This window comes from Halichoerus grypus, chromosome X (assembly GCF_964656455.1).
Source record: "Halichoerus grypus chromosome X, mHalGry1.hap1.1, whole genome shotgun sequence".
Classification (NCBI taxonomy): domain Eukaryota; kingdom Metazoa; phylum Chordata; class Mammalia; order Carnivora; family Phocidae; genus Halichoerus; species Halichoerus grypus.
Window position 1 is genome coordinate 117408571 of NC_135727.1, and position 14261 is coordinate 117422831.

The 14261-nt window shown below is 39.2% G+C and overlaps 1 protein-coding gene across 2 annotated transcripts in view; it reads right to left on the reverse strand.

The window, feature by feature from the left end:
• CDKL5 (cyclin dependent kinase like 5) overlaps nucleotides 1-14261 on the reverse strand; it is a 198550-nt gene that overhangs the window by 2034 nt on the left and 182255 nt on the right. Inside the window, exons 15-18 of one of the 2 annotated variants that reach the window (XM_078065479.1) lie at nucleotides 13723-13846; nucleotides 6325-6424; nucleotides 2395-2517; nucleotides 1132-1251 (exon numbers count right to left, since the gene is read on the reverse strand). In XM_078065479.1, coding sequence (XP_077921605.1) covers nucleotides 1132-1251; nucleotides 2395-2517; nucleotides 6325-6424; nucleotides 13723-13846 — 467 coding nt within the window. The remainder of the gene's footprint in view (nucleotides 1-1131; nucleotides 1252-2394; nucleotides 2518-6324; nucleotides 6425-13722; nucleotides 13847-14261) is intronic. The other variant, XM_078065480.1, reaches the window with a different exon arrangement.

A 14261-nucleotide genomic window follows, 5' to 3' on the forward strand; every position in this document is an offset into this window, starting at 1 on the left:
TTTTTCCCCGTACTCTTTTATATAAAACTGGGAAGAGAACATCAGGCCCTCACTCAGAGCCTTGTGCTCTTAGTTCAGATACATATCCAATAACTTGGATATCTGGTTCTCTATACCCTTTCTATCACCTTCCCTCCCCTTAGCCTACATTATATTAGAAGCAGAAAACATAAATGGTTGGGCAAATACAAGTGAAATTTGGGAATTCCTGTCAGTGGCTCTAAGTAACAGTTAAACCTATAAAAATAGACCCTCTTCCTCCAAATCACAGAAATCTGTGGTCATCTATAGGTATAAGCAATCCTAGAGCTTCAAAAGCTCATGAGGGTTATCAGAAATTACAGTACAGAGGAATATTAGATTTTTAAAAATGTTAATATCATCAAAAAACAAGTTAGATTAAGTCACTGTGCTCATTATGGGATACTGAAAAGATGCAATATTACAACATTCCAATCAAAAGAGTTGTCCAAAGGAGATAAACCTCAGTTACCTGAAAAAATTTACTGATTCATTTTCTGTTTATTCCCCATTATGGCAGATAAATGCAATTATACAATACTGTATACTATGCAGTTCCTAAGGCAACTGCTTGGTTTTCTATCAAAATACTATCAATTTCAGAAGCTTATTCTTTCAAGAAAGGTTATCATATCTGTCTTTCAAGGCCCAATTCACATGCTACCATATTTAACAAAACCTTCATCTTCCCACTACCTCCTCCTCTCACCCTCCCCTACATTTTATGGCATGTCTCACTTTTTACCATGAATTATGGTTACTTATAAGATTTTCTCTCTCTCCTAGGATGTGTAGTATTTATGGGCTGGGACCACGTCTTACTTATTCCCCTTACACCCCTCTGACACCCACCCCCCTACCCTACCCCACCCGGGGCTAGGTGAAGGCTAATGGAAGCTCACTTCTTTTCCCATTAGGACATGGGGCACTGAAACAAGATTCATCTGGACTCCCAAGATGCATCTGCTATTCACAGTGAGGATATAATCTGAGGAGACTCTCAGTCTTGTTGTAACACTGAGAGGCTAAATTCCTCAACCTTGCCCTCCTCTCAAGCGAGATAGTCACTGCAGAGTCTAAGAATCTAGGAGTGTTACAGGCACCACTCACTTGGGTCTGTAGATCAGAGATCTTCTCAGGACGCCACTCCTTTGGTCTGCTGCTCGGGGTGCTAGCAGAGTGAATGGCTTTCTGTAATGTCAGCAGATCGGGGCCGTCAGAATTGGGCACCTAGAGCAGAATATGGGCAAGGATTCAATAAGAACCCTAATAAGCCTTACTAAGATATGCAACCACACCCAAGAGGAGAACAAAAGCAAATCAAAGGAAACCAAACCTCTACCCCAGCCCCTCAATAAAAAACGAAACCAAAACTCTCCCAATGTTCACAATGCAAGTGATGCCAGTTAAATTCTGCTGCCCTCTTAATAATTTTCCCTGCATTAGGAAAAATTGGCAGATGTCATGCAGCTTTGTTAAAACCTCAACCCTTAAAGCATTCCCATGCTGTTAGTTTTAGTCGCTGTAAGAGAGAGCAGTTAAATTGGGCTGTACCAGAAATTGCTGTCGTATCCTCATTCCATATTGCAGTTAGGTTATGAACCAGTTCAATAAAACAAAAATTTGCTCCTGCTGGGAAAATGATCCAAACACTGTATTTGGTGGTGCCCAAAGAAATCTAGCAGGCTTTCAAGGATTGAAGTGGGAAAAGTATGGTTTGAATCATATTCCCAAGACACTGCCCAGGAAATCTGGGTCTAGCATTACGCACTATAAAAATCCTGGAAATTTGTGCCACAAACTCCAGATGAATGCAGTTGGTCCATTCACCGATTTTGGTGAACACAGAATAATGCCAAATGCCAAGCAAAAGCCCTGGCTTTACACTAAGTGACCAGCAAAAGCTAGAGCCAGGCAAGGAAAAAGCAAATCACCAACTAAGAAAAGTGGAGCCTGCTGGCTCACTCAATTTGGTCAATTCAACTTGGTTTCAAAGAACAAACTGCCAACCAAGTGTTAACAGACGTTGTGAGCCAAATGAAAAGACACTGTTAATTATAAATGTTAATCAAATTCTTTAAAAGAAATAAGGGATTTTATGAATGCCGTCTGCCCACAAGTGGCTAACCAGACAACCCAAACTAGCCTTTCACTAGTTTGTTTAGTAGCCTTTTATGCTTCAACTTCCTTAACTGATTCACAAAATCCAGAATGGCTAAGAATTGATATTTCAGTAACTTTATGGAACTGGCTCAGGTACTTAACTAGCACAAAGAGAATATGACCCCATGAAAATACAAGACATGCTGTGGTCATCAGTAAAACAAGTTTACTGGAGCAGTGTGCAGGGCTACCGTACGTAAAAATGGGTACCATGGGTGGAGTGACTACAGGAAGCTTTTTCAAAGAAGAACTATGCTTTAAATGATTCTTTGAATTAAAAAGAGGAAAGAGGGATTTCTTGATGCTTGGATTCTCCCCGTTGGTGGAATCTGTCTGCAATATAAGATACAAATAAACTAATTGCAAAAAAAAAAGAAAGAAAGAAAGAAAGAAAGAAAGAAAGAAAAGAAAAGAAAAGAAAAGAAAAGAAAGAAAGAAAGAAGAGAAAGAAAAAAGGGTATTCTTACTGAAACTCCTAGCCCTTGGGAGCCCTGATATTGTTCAATATTAATAGTCACTTAAGGAATCTCTGTGCTGTGTGCGCTAGAGGAGTTCTGTGTCATTTCTCACCTGGACATGAAGATGCCAACAAAGTAAATTCAAAACCTGCAAAAACTTCAATGTATAAAAAGAACATGTGGTCATGATCCTTACCTATAATAGGAATGCCTAGAAACCTACACATATCTAGTCACACTGAGCTTACAAAACATTTAAGGATTTATTTATTATCAGGAGTAAGATTATTATAAAGAATTGTGTTTAAAGAGCTACTGATGAACTTCAATCTTTTCCTAATTGCTAGTGAGGACTTCAGGAACTAAATAATTGACCATGTGATCTGCCTATGGCGGAGAGGGGGAGAAGAAGATATAGCAAACCCTTTTGAACATGGTCAACTCTTGAACCAGAAAACATCACTTGGTCTACCATCATGGAAGAAGCCTGGTTCTATGCTATTAAAGAAATACTCACTCCATGGAAAATATGTGGCACCATTCAGAATACAGGTTTTCAAAGTGAAAAAACAGAAAGTTCAATCTTTAAATTGACGCATGATTACCAATTGAGATACTAACTAACTAGGGTACAATTACCAAGTTGGCAAAGTCACCATATGCTCTGAGGGCTTATGTAACTCTGGATATGGAACTGAAGCCAGATTTCCCAAGGCGGCTTCCAGATTTGCTTGAGTCAAAGCAGGCACCTTTGCAATACAGAATTATTTTTTGGCACCACTTTTCCCTGTTTTGGATAGCTCAATTGTTAGAGAACTAGAATATATATGAAGGTATTCAGATCACCTTGTATGAAGCCATTCAATTAAGATGGCCCATTGAAGGTTACTGTTCCCATCGCTTCTCGGCCTTTTGGCTAAGATCAAGTGAAGGTTCCTGTTCCCAGGATGGGATCCCAGGGAAGAGTTTAACTTACCTCACTAAGGAGGCCACAGGAGAGTTCCCAGGAATCAGTGGCCAGAGGCTCTCTACCAGAGGTGGGTCTGTGGCAGGGACTGAGCCTGGGCCTGCTATTTAGGAGAACCCACCTCTAGTTCTCCCGACTGATTGTGCGACTTTGGGCAGGTCACAACTTGCCTGAGCAGTCCTCCATCGGTGAAATAAAGGTGTTAAACTAGATTTAGGAGCCAGTGAGGTTCAAAAATGTCCTGTTTCTCTACATGCACTGGGTGCCACATTTCTTGCTTTCTTTCCTTCCTTTTTTTCTTTTTCTTTTTGAGTTTTATGCAAAGACCACAAAGCTTTAAATCTTTCAAAGCTGGTTTACCTAGTTTCCTTTTGCTGAGTTCTAGAAAGTGAAAAAAAGGTAACTTTAATTCTGTTTCAATGCTCACTTGAAGGAGGCAGAGTTGACGTCATGCTAGGCTTAGGAGACTGAGGTCTGGCAGAATTCAGAGGGCTCTTTGGAAATCTTACTCTACAAACCAAAGGCCTTAAAAAAAATTTTCTTCTGGGGTGGCTGGGTGGCTCAGTTGGTTGGGCGTCTGACTCTTGATTTTGGCTCAGGTCATGATCTCAGGGTTGTTGAGATCGAGCTCCGCTTTGGGCTCTACACTGGTTGTGGAGCCTGCTTGGGGTTCTCTCTCTCCCTGTGCGCCCCCTCTCTCTCAAAAAAATTCTTTTTCTTTTAACTAAAAAATGCAGAGGCTCAACTTTTGATTTGGAAGGCTTAAAGCATTGTGGCCTATATAGAGATATTTTGCAGTTACTTTACATATCGAAAATGAAATGTATAAAAACCTTTAAAAAGTTTGAGTGGAGAGGATGTTAGAGAATAATTATTTTCCTATTTGCCCTAACCTATACTATTTAAAAATCTAAAATTTGAACGAGATCCTGAATAACAGAGTTAATCAACATGTATACACTCAACTCAGGCCATGGTGAGCCAGGGGCTTTAGGTTTAATGTTAGTCTAATGCAGACAGACATTGAAAGCCAAATCTATACACAAAACACCTTCAATTCCTTGGTTCCTGCTACTTTCTTCCACTTAATTACCCCACAGTGGCTACAGACCTGAGGTTAAGAACAAAAACAAAAACCTCAAAATAAAAATAACAGGGGTTAGGAGAGGGAGTCTAAGTTCAATGTTCATGATGGATAAATATGTTCTACAGACAATGATAAAAGTTTTATTGTATTAGCATTTTAAATATTTTAAGCTTCTCCACTTTAATCAGGTCTATTTTGTTTATCCAGTCTAAATAACAAATGTAGCAATATTTGATTGAGTGGCATTTTGATTTGACATTTTGCTTTACATGAATTTCAGGTAGAGATATAGACCTTTTTTTAAAAAAAACATGAATGTTTCAGGAAATATTATGCAGCCATTAAAATGAAGATGATAGGATCTGTGTAGTAACATATATTATGTGTATGTGTGATTGACAGATATACTATTAAAGGTCAGAATACAAAACTGTACAAGGATTACTATTATTTAAAACGAACTAAAAAACCACCTTCTTTCTACAAACATATGCATAGACTAAAAAGCTAGGAGGAAATATACCAAAATCCTAATGCTAGTTGTAACAGGGTGATAAGATCAGTGTGACAGGTGATAAGATTAGAAATGATCTTTTTTTCTTCAATTTTTCTATAATGAAACACATCAATTTAACAAATATGCAAGTGAAAGAATGATCTAGAAACGTAATCTAGGAAGGTCTTTATTAATATTTCTAGAATATCTGTGATCCTTACTTTGGGTATTACATTCTTTGCTACTATCATCTATCTCATCTTTACTTACCACTGAGTCATAATCCTAGAATCTTTTTTCCTTTTTAAATAAATGAGAGTCAATCATGTATGAAGAAGAAATAGAAACAAAAGCATTTAAAATAGCTGACTCAACACTGTCTGGCCTTGAAAGTATCATAAAGCAAAGAGGGAAGCAGGCCTCACGTGGGTGAAGAAGCTCCTGCTGGCCTAGAGGCCTGGCTTTCCCATGTTTCCTCACGTCACTAACCAGCAGAATCCTTGCTTGGGTGGTTCAGTGATATGATGTGCACGGTTCCATGGAGCCAAACCTTGGTTGAGGCAGAGGGCTCCCAGGAGATAAGACTCGTTCCAATTCACAGTTCAGTCCCAAGATAAACATGTCTTCCTACTAAAGCAAGCCCTAAAATGTCAAATACTATTCTCCTCTCTGTGATTATGCAGCCCAGAAATGCACTTGTCAACATGGCAACTGGAAAACCAGCCAGGGAAGAATAATGAATGATGGTTAGTTATAAATTTCAAGATTTAAGCACACATCAAAACCATTTCCTAAGTTTTCACACATCTTTAACCCCCAAAGAAAAATAAATCCTGCAGCTTCGTAGTTTTTACATGAATATAAATCCACATGGATGTTTATTGAGAGAGGTTAGTGTTCTCTCTCATCCAAATTAAATTTCTTCTATTCCTGGAGATTCTGTGGAATCTAGAAGAGGCTCTGTGAGAGGAGGATAGTTGTATAGAATTTAGAAAGACACATATACAATGTATGTATGTCAAATCTCAGTAAGAAAATAATTCACTTTCATTGCCATGTACAAAATGTCAAGTACCCACAGACTAATGCAGACTCGTATGCCACTGTATATAGAAAGTAGCCATCTACTTACTGTTTGAGATTTCTTCTTTTTCTTTTTCATTGACCTGAAAAAACCTTGTTTCTCCTTTTCCTTGAGTTGTTCGGAATGACTAATGTTTTCAGGACTTTTCCTAAATGGGAAGACATTTTTTATCATATTGATCTTTCAATCTTTCTCCTGCCACTCTATGACAAATACAATGAAAACTTAAAAATGCATGAAACCAGATTCAAACAGCCATGAAAAATAAAGCCCGTAGTTAAAGAGCCTCTAAGAAGCACAGGAGGAAGTGAATCTAATCAACCAGGGTTAATGACTAGCCTTTGGCACAGGCGCACTTGAACTGGCAGTTTGAGCATTATTACAAATGACCTGCTAACCGTGCTGCAGGACCATTTTCATGCTGTTGAAAACCTCCGAATTGGAGAAGCTGAAAAGCACACAGTTTAAAGGATGGATGCCTTTTTCATAACCCTCCAAGGGAAATAGCTGAAACATTTTCAATATCTTCGTTTTTCTATTTACCTTTCTAAAACCAGCTCAAGAAGTTCATTATTAGTGGTTTGCCAAGATACTGAACATAAAACAAACAAACAAACAAACAAAAAACAATGGTGCTACAGAAGTGTTGTAAATAAAAGTAAAAATTGCCTCAAACTGGAAAATTCCTTTATAAAAACCTAACATCTATTTATTGAAACTAAATTGAAAAATAGATCAGGTAAGAAAAAACGTGGACAAGATGAATGCTTTAATACAAAGTACTCGTGGAAAAAAAACTTATAACTGAAAATACTGACAACATTAAGCTTCATACCACACTGACTCTACCAGGTTTTTTGTTTTTTTTTTTTTTTTTTTTAAGATTTTATTTATTTATTTATTTATTTATTTGAGAGAGAGAGAGAGAGAAACAGCATGACAGGGGAGAGGGTCAGAGGGAGAAGCAGGCTCCCCGCTGAGCCGGGAGCCCGATGTGGGACTCATCCCAGGATTCCGGGATCATGACCTGAGCCGAAGGCAGTCGCTTAACCAACTGAGCCACCCAGGCGCCCCTCCACCAGGTATTTTAACACAAATAGGAGGTATTAACAGACAGCAAACAGAACACCTTGGCCCTAATAAGTTGCTGACCTGTATGTTAACAAAGGCCCTGTATTACTTAATTTAATTTACAGTCTTTAAAAAGCAACTCAACTGGTGGTATTCTTCAAAAAGACACATTCCATGGGTTCTATTTTAAATTTTAATGTATGACTGTGCAAAACCATTTTCTCAAATAATTGAATTCCTTCTATTAGCTATTCCCTAAAATCAAGAGTAAAACATTAAAGGTAAGAGTTCATTCATATTGGTGATTTTAGAACACGTAATGGTGATGAAGTTACTACAATATCTAAGAAAATATGAGCAAAGTGGCATTCTTTTTTTTTTTTAAGATTTTATTTATTTGACAGAGAGAGACACAGTGAGAGAAGGAACACAAGCAGGGGGAGTGGGAGAAGGAGAAGCAGGCCTCCTGTGGAGCAGGGAGCCCGATGCGGGGCTCGATCCCAGGACCCTGGGATCATGACCTGAGCCGAAGGCAGACACTTAACGACTGAGCCACCCAGGCGCCCCGCAAAGTGGCATTCTTGATTAAATCTGTGTGGAGACAGTAAACATCTATATAAACTGTTACAGAGCCACATGATAGAAAACACCACAAAGCTATCAAAAATAAATCATATCTTCAAAGAATTTTCAGTCATCTAAAGGAATATTTAAAATATAATACTAAGTGAAAAACGACAAGATTCAAAACTTGCTACATAATATGAGCCTAACTGTATTTAAAAAAAAAAAAAAAAAGGATGGGGTGGGATGGGGTGCCTATGCGGCGCAGTTGGTTGCGCATCGGACTCTTGGTTTTGGTTCAGGTCATGATCTCAGGTCATGGGATCGAGCCCTGCGTCAGGCTCCATGCTCAGCACGGAGTCTGCTTGGGATTCTCTCTCCTTCTGCCTCTGCCTCTCCTGCTTATGCTCTCTCTCCCTCAAATAAATAAGTAAATCTTTAAAATAAAAAGGCATATATGTATGTACACACACACATACCTTTTTAAAGGCAGAAATAAAATAAAATAAAATCTTAACAGCTATCATCTCTGGGTAGTAAGATTATTGGTGATTTATTATTTCTTCTTTTTAGTTTCAACATTAAACATGTGCTACAGATATAATAAAAACGTTGTAGAAACCACAGAAAACTTATTTGAAAACCCAAAAACTCAAGATCTAAGACAACAAGGGAAGAGACTGAAAAAGACAGACAGACAGATTAAAAAACAGGAAAACATGACTCTGTGAAGGAGCAATGATCATTTCTTCTTAAGTGTCTAGCCTGAAAGTTAATGGGAATACCAAGGAAGTAAAAACTTGGGACTGTAGGCCCAAGCGTTCCTGAAACTCATTAGGACCTGCAATTTTAAACATCATTGAGAGTTCCAAGCTCTGAAGTGAAAGTTTTATAATACAACACAACCAATAAAAATAACTAGCATTGGAACTCAAAATGATACATTTACAATTCTGAAAGCTAGAAAACTTCAGATATGATGGAATAGGTAAGAATGGAATAGTGAAAAGTTCGGTTCTAAGGAACATAGTAAAACAATGTAGTTTCCTGGAATCACAAAAGCACAACTCTCAGAATTGAAAGGAACCTCACATAGCATCTAGACCAACCAGCAATACTATTTTTAATGTCTTATAACTTACAGAGGTTAAAGAACTATCTGCTTATGATATAGCTTATGTCTTTCCATAATGGGGTCTGCACCTAACCTAGAAGCACAGCAAAGTATTCAGATTAACAGGTAGAATTTTTTTTTTTTTTTTTAACCAATCAGAACGTAAGTCTAACAAAATCTCCAAGGTCTGCCAAGGGTCAGTAGTAAAAGTGCTTTCTGCCAATCCAGGAAATCTCTAAGGGGGACACGTTCATCATGACTGCAAGCTCAGGATGGGAATGGACATTACTGTAAGACTACTAATGCTGGCGTGAGAGCAAGAGAAGTCTTGAGACACTAATCCTAGGAGGAACAGATCTGGGATGGGAAGAAGTCTCTATCCAGTAAGATGAAAGTGAGGGGGACCGGTGAGAACGGTAATGAATGAGAAACAGCAGGAGGACAAAAAGCCCAGGGTTTGCAGTCCCTTGTGAGCACAAAATGCAGGGAAGATAAATCAGAGACCCTCTGCAGGGTCTTTTCAGAGACACTGGGTAAGCCAGAGCCCAGGGAAAGGAGGAATGATGAGAAAAACATCTTCAGACTGAGACTGAACAGAGGTAGTGGGGCCAAGATTCGGGTTGGGAAAGATCCCAGAGACCAAAACAAAAAGGAAAATAAATTACCCTTGAACTAGAAAGATGAAAGCTATGAGTGAAGCGTGAGTGTGCATGTATCACAAAAGACACAAAAAGGAAGTCAGAAAAAGAGCGCAAGTGGGAGAGAAAGAGAGAGGGAGATAGAGAAAGGACAAAGAGAGGGAGAAGCTACATGGAAACATACACATACAGAGAGTTAGAGAAACAGAGGGAGAAAGCCTGGAAGATAGACTCAGAGAGAGGCAGAGATGGAGAAAAGCCGGCTGGAACACAGGCACCTGAAAAGCTGTGTGTTGTACAAAAGAATAAAGACAGAGATACAATCAGTACTACACCATAATTTATCTCATTTGTGAATTCCGGACCCTATGATTCTACCTGGTATAGGCAATAGACGGGTCCAAGAGGAGCAGCACAAGAGAAGGGCAAATGGGTGATCACATCCATCTCAGGTACAGGACCTTTGAGAAGGACCACCCAGCTAGCAGCTGGGGTTGGGGTGGGGGACCTCCCCCTACTCTGACATCCTCTAATGTAACAGCTGTTTTATAAAGGGTCAAGAGGAAAGAGAATTCAAGACTTCCCTAAAAAAGGAAGGAATTAAAGTTGACTGAATGGAAGTTAACCAACATTTATGGAATACTGTGTATGTGGTGGGCCTGGTGTTAGAGGTGTTGGGGCTAGAGAGAAAAATAAAACAAGGAGTGAGACCTCAAGCTGCTCACAGACTCAAGGTGGGATACCCACAGGTTCGACAGAGGGTCAGATCCTAGTGCTTCAGTACAGTAGTGTGACACTTTCCCTGCTACCCCCCTCCCGGGGCCATGGGACTAAACTAGTCAGCTGATGTCTGAGAAGAAAGCAATCAGTGAACAATTTTGTGAGTTATGGTGGCAAGCAATAATGGATGCCAATATATTCATAACTTAACCAGAAGAAAAAGCCTGGGGCTGTGCAAGCAGTGACAGCAATCCTTCACTTACCTTAATTACTGGGATTCCTACAAACATATTTTATATACTTTGCCTTTTTAAGGAAAGTAAGAACAGCCTGTTTTAGAAATCTATATGCTTCATGGATATCTATTCTACATATGAAATCATGAGGGCCAGAAATTATATTCCTACTGGGAGCCTGAGAAAAGGCAAAAATACCCCTCTCCTCTCCCTGGCTATTATTTGGGATCTTTCTCCCTCCTCACACTGTATTGTTACCCGGGATTACTTCTTGCCTGACAACCTCACTGCCAACTGCTAAAACTGTGTGTAAGAGTAAACAGGCTTAGGGGTGGTTCAGTCGGTTGAGCATCCGAATCTTGATTTTGGCTCAGGTCATGATCTCAGGGTCATGAGATGGAGGGCCATGTTGGGCTCCGCGCTCAGCGCAGAGTCTGCTAGAGATTCTCTCTCCATCTCCTCCCCACCCGTCTCCCTGCTTGTGCACATGCATTCTCTCTCTCTCGAATAATTAAATAAAATCTAAAAAAAAAAAAAAAAAAAAAAAAGAGTAAACAGGCTTATAGGGAGGGTGGAGGTGTTTTCCCATTAGTAAAAATGAATCTGACTGCATTAACCCTGTTTTTTGTTCCGAGATATTCTGGCTTATCTCCCAGTTCTTAACTGGATTCTGGATAGCTGAGATGGCTAGAATAACCACTCTGGATATTATACTACAATATCTTTATCTATTAAATATGATTTAGTAAGTCGATCTTTCCATTCCAAGAAATATGTACACTGTACAAATATTCTCGTCCCAAAAGAAATGGGAAGCACCACTATCAAGGAGAAACAGACTGCCCTTAGGCAAGTGATAATTTAGGAAGAGCGACTCACTATGTTACCATAGCAAGACTTGTTCACGTTTTTGTACATTATCAAGCTGCATTTCTCTCGAATATACACAATACGGTGAACCAATGAGATCTCTTGTTCAAGAAAAAAAAAAATCAAGATAAGTCAAGCTCAATGAATGACTTAGACTAAGTTAGATGTGATGCCCAAAGGAGAAGTATCATAGCAGCATTAACATGAGGGCCAGTGGGAACAAAAGGCTACTGCAATTCCAACTGGTAATTCTGAAACCCTCTCAAGCTTCATCACAGCAATATCAGAGTAGGGACGACTCAACGACAGCTTGTCTAAAGTCTAAAGTTCAAACATCCCAATTATGCCTCTAATTCTTAAAAACAACAACAACAACAACAACAAAAAACAAACAACTGTTTTCAGTTTCTACATATACCTGGTCTAAACAAGCTCTACTCAAACTGACTATCGAAAAGACAAAAACAGTATGTTGTTAATACTACCTATCCCACATCTGGATTTAGTTTTGATCTGACCTACCTAATTTTGATGGAACTATGTTAATCTGTAATTGATTCTCTTTTAAACCATCACCACTCCATTATGCAACGTCCAATAGGAAGAACAATTTCTTCTATACTTCCTTAGTCTCACAAGTGAGACACTATTCACATGGCTTATCAAAGCGTCACCTGAAAACTGTCAAAGCTGGTAACTACATGTTGTACCTGTGCTCCCAGGTTAATGTATAGGAGAGCTGGTCTACAGTCACATGGAAAAAGAATGCAGCAAAGCTTCTCAGCAAAGGAAGTGGAGGGGAGACATGTGACAAGTCATACTGAAGTTAGAAGACATCATCCGTGGTAAAAATTGCTGCAGCTAACAGTAACAAGTCACAGTGTGCCAGGCACTGCTCTGGGTTGCTTTTGATGTTTTCCCTCATTTAATGATCACATTAATCCTGTGAGGGAGGTAGTATTCTTAGGCCTGTTTTTACAGATGAGGAAACTGAGGGGCAGAGGTTAAAGTCACACAGACAGAAGGTGACATTAATCAAGATGTCCTATTTCCAGAGTCTAACCTCTTAGTTACTAATGTTAAAACTCTCATTTAATAAATAAGGCAATGGATATAAACTGTGCTTATGAAAATATTTATAGCTTTAAAAACATTGTCTTTACTACTGTTTTAAAAATAATGAAGTTATTTTTACCATAGGGCACAGAAGCACTAAAACCTTGATACAACCCTGCCAAAAGGGTGAAAGCTGCACAACCACACAGGGTCAGGAGTACTTACTGACTGACCTAAGACCTTTCTGTGACTTCCAGCAATAAACACCAGAGTTGGAATCTGACAGAATGGCCCTATTCTAAATTCGCAATGTTACGGTGATGTACCATTTTATTCCAAGTAGAGAACTTGGTAGTTTCACGAAGTACACATAACCATCCCTCACATCTAGATTCTGGGCAGTCTCTTTGGGCAGCTGAGAGTATCAAGTCTATGTTATTATTTTTTTTAAAAAGGTCCTTACTCCCTAGGCAGATCTTCTGATGAGACTTAATACTCGATATAACTGTCCTTAAATTTTTAATACGTATGACGCAAAGAAGATAAAAGGATAAGCAAAGCTGGCACATCATTTTAGCCTCTGACTACCAGTATGTTTTTTTGTGGTAGCATAAAGGGTGTCCCTCCATTTCTTTCCTTTCACCCTGAATGCAAGTCAGGTGGCACAGAGGTGAAAAACATAAGCTTTGGAGTCAGACCCCATGTAGGGCTAGATCCTGGCTCCCCTCTCCCTGCTATGGGCTGCCCAGTGCCAGGCAAGTGCTCTCTCTTTTGGAGGCTGCGGCTTCCTCATCTGTGGAATGGGAGCTGCCCCCACCCCAAAGGCTGACCGTGAGAACCAAGTGAGCCAGCGCACACAAAGTGCTAAACAAAGTGTCTGCTCTGTGATACAATAACAAAAGAGACAGTGAAAGACTGCATTCCTATCAGAAGAATGCAGTGGAAGATATGTGAGATATGAGGCATTTAGTGACCCAGCAGATTTTTTCTTCTTTTACATGATATTTAATATAAATGCTGAACTTGAAATAAACCATTACAAATAATGACAAATCAGTTTCCTTATCAACAATCTCTCTTGAGAAAGCAAGCAAGCTAAAAAGTGTACCCAGAATTCTTTGAAATCTCGAATCTACAATTAGAAAAAAGGAGAGTAAAAACAAATCAAAATACTCACCATGGATCGAATGCTGGTTGTCTTTTTGAGTGGTTGGTTCCAGAACTGCTCTCTGATGGTAGGGAAGAAACTCTGGTTGATACATTATTTTCATGGAAAGAATTGTCTGGACGAGGAGATGGCACTGAATAAAGAAAAAGTCAGTCACTGATGTACTTTTTTGGCTGAAGCAGTTCTTACCTGATTCTACTGCATTTTCTCTCACACAAATAAAACAAACAAGTAAATCAAAACCCTCCCCTGCCCTTTATATAACTTTTGTGTTTTCTGAGAGTGGAGGCATTCCAGGAAACATTCTCCCGCCCCCCACTGATTATAACATTAATTTGCAAGGGTCAGTTAACATCAGGCAATATATATTCAAAACACAAATTGACCTGTCAGCTGATTAAATGAAGAACATTGTGGAACATTTAAAAGTATGAACAGGATAGCCCCCTTTCACTGTTTCGGCATTCTTTGAAACTGAGGCTTTCTGACATCATAGATTCAACTATGCAAAATCTATTCTCAGTCTGAAGTGACTCTTAACAATATGT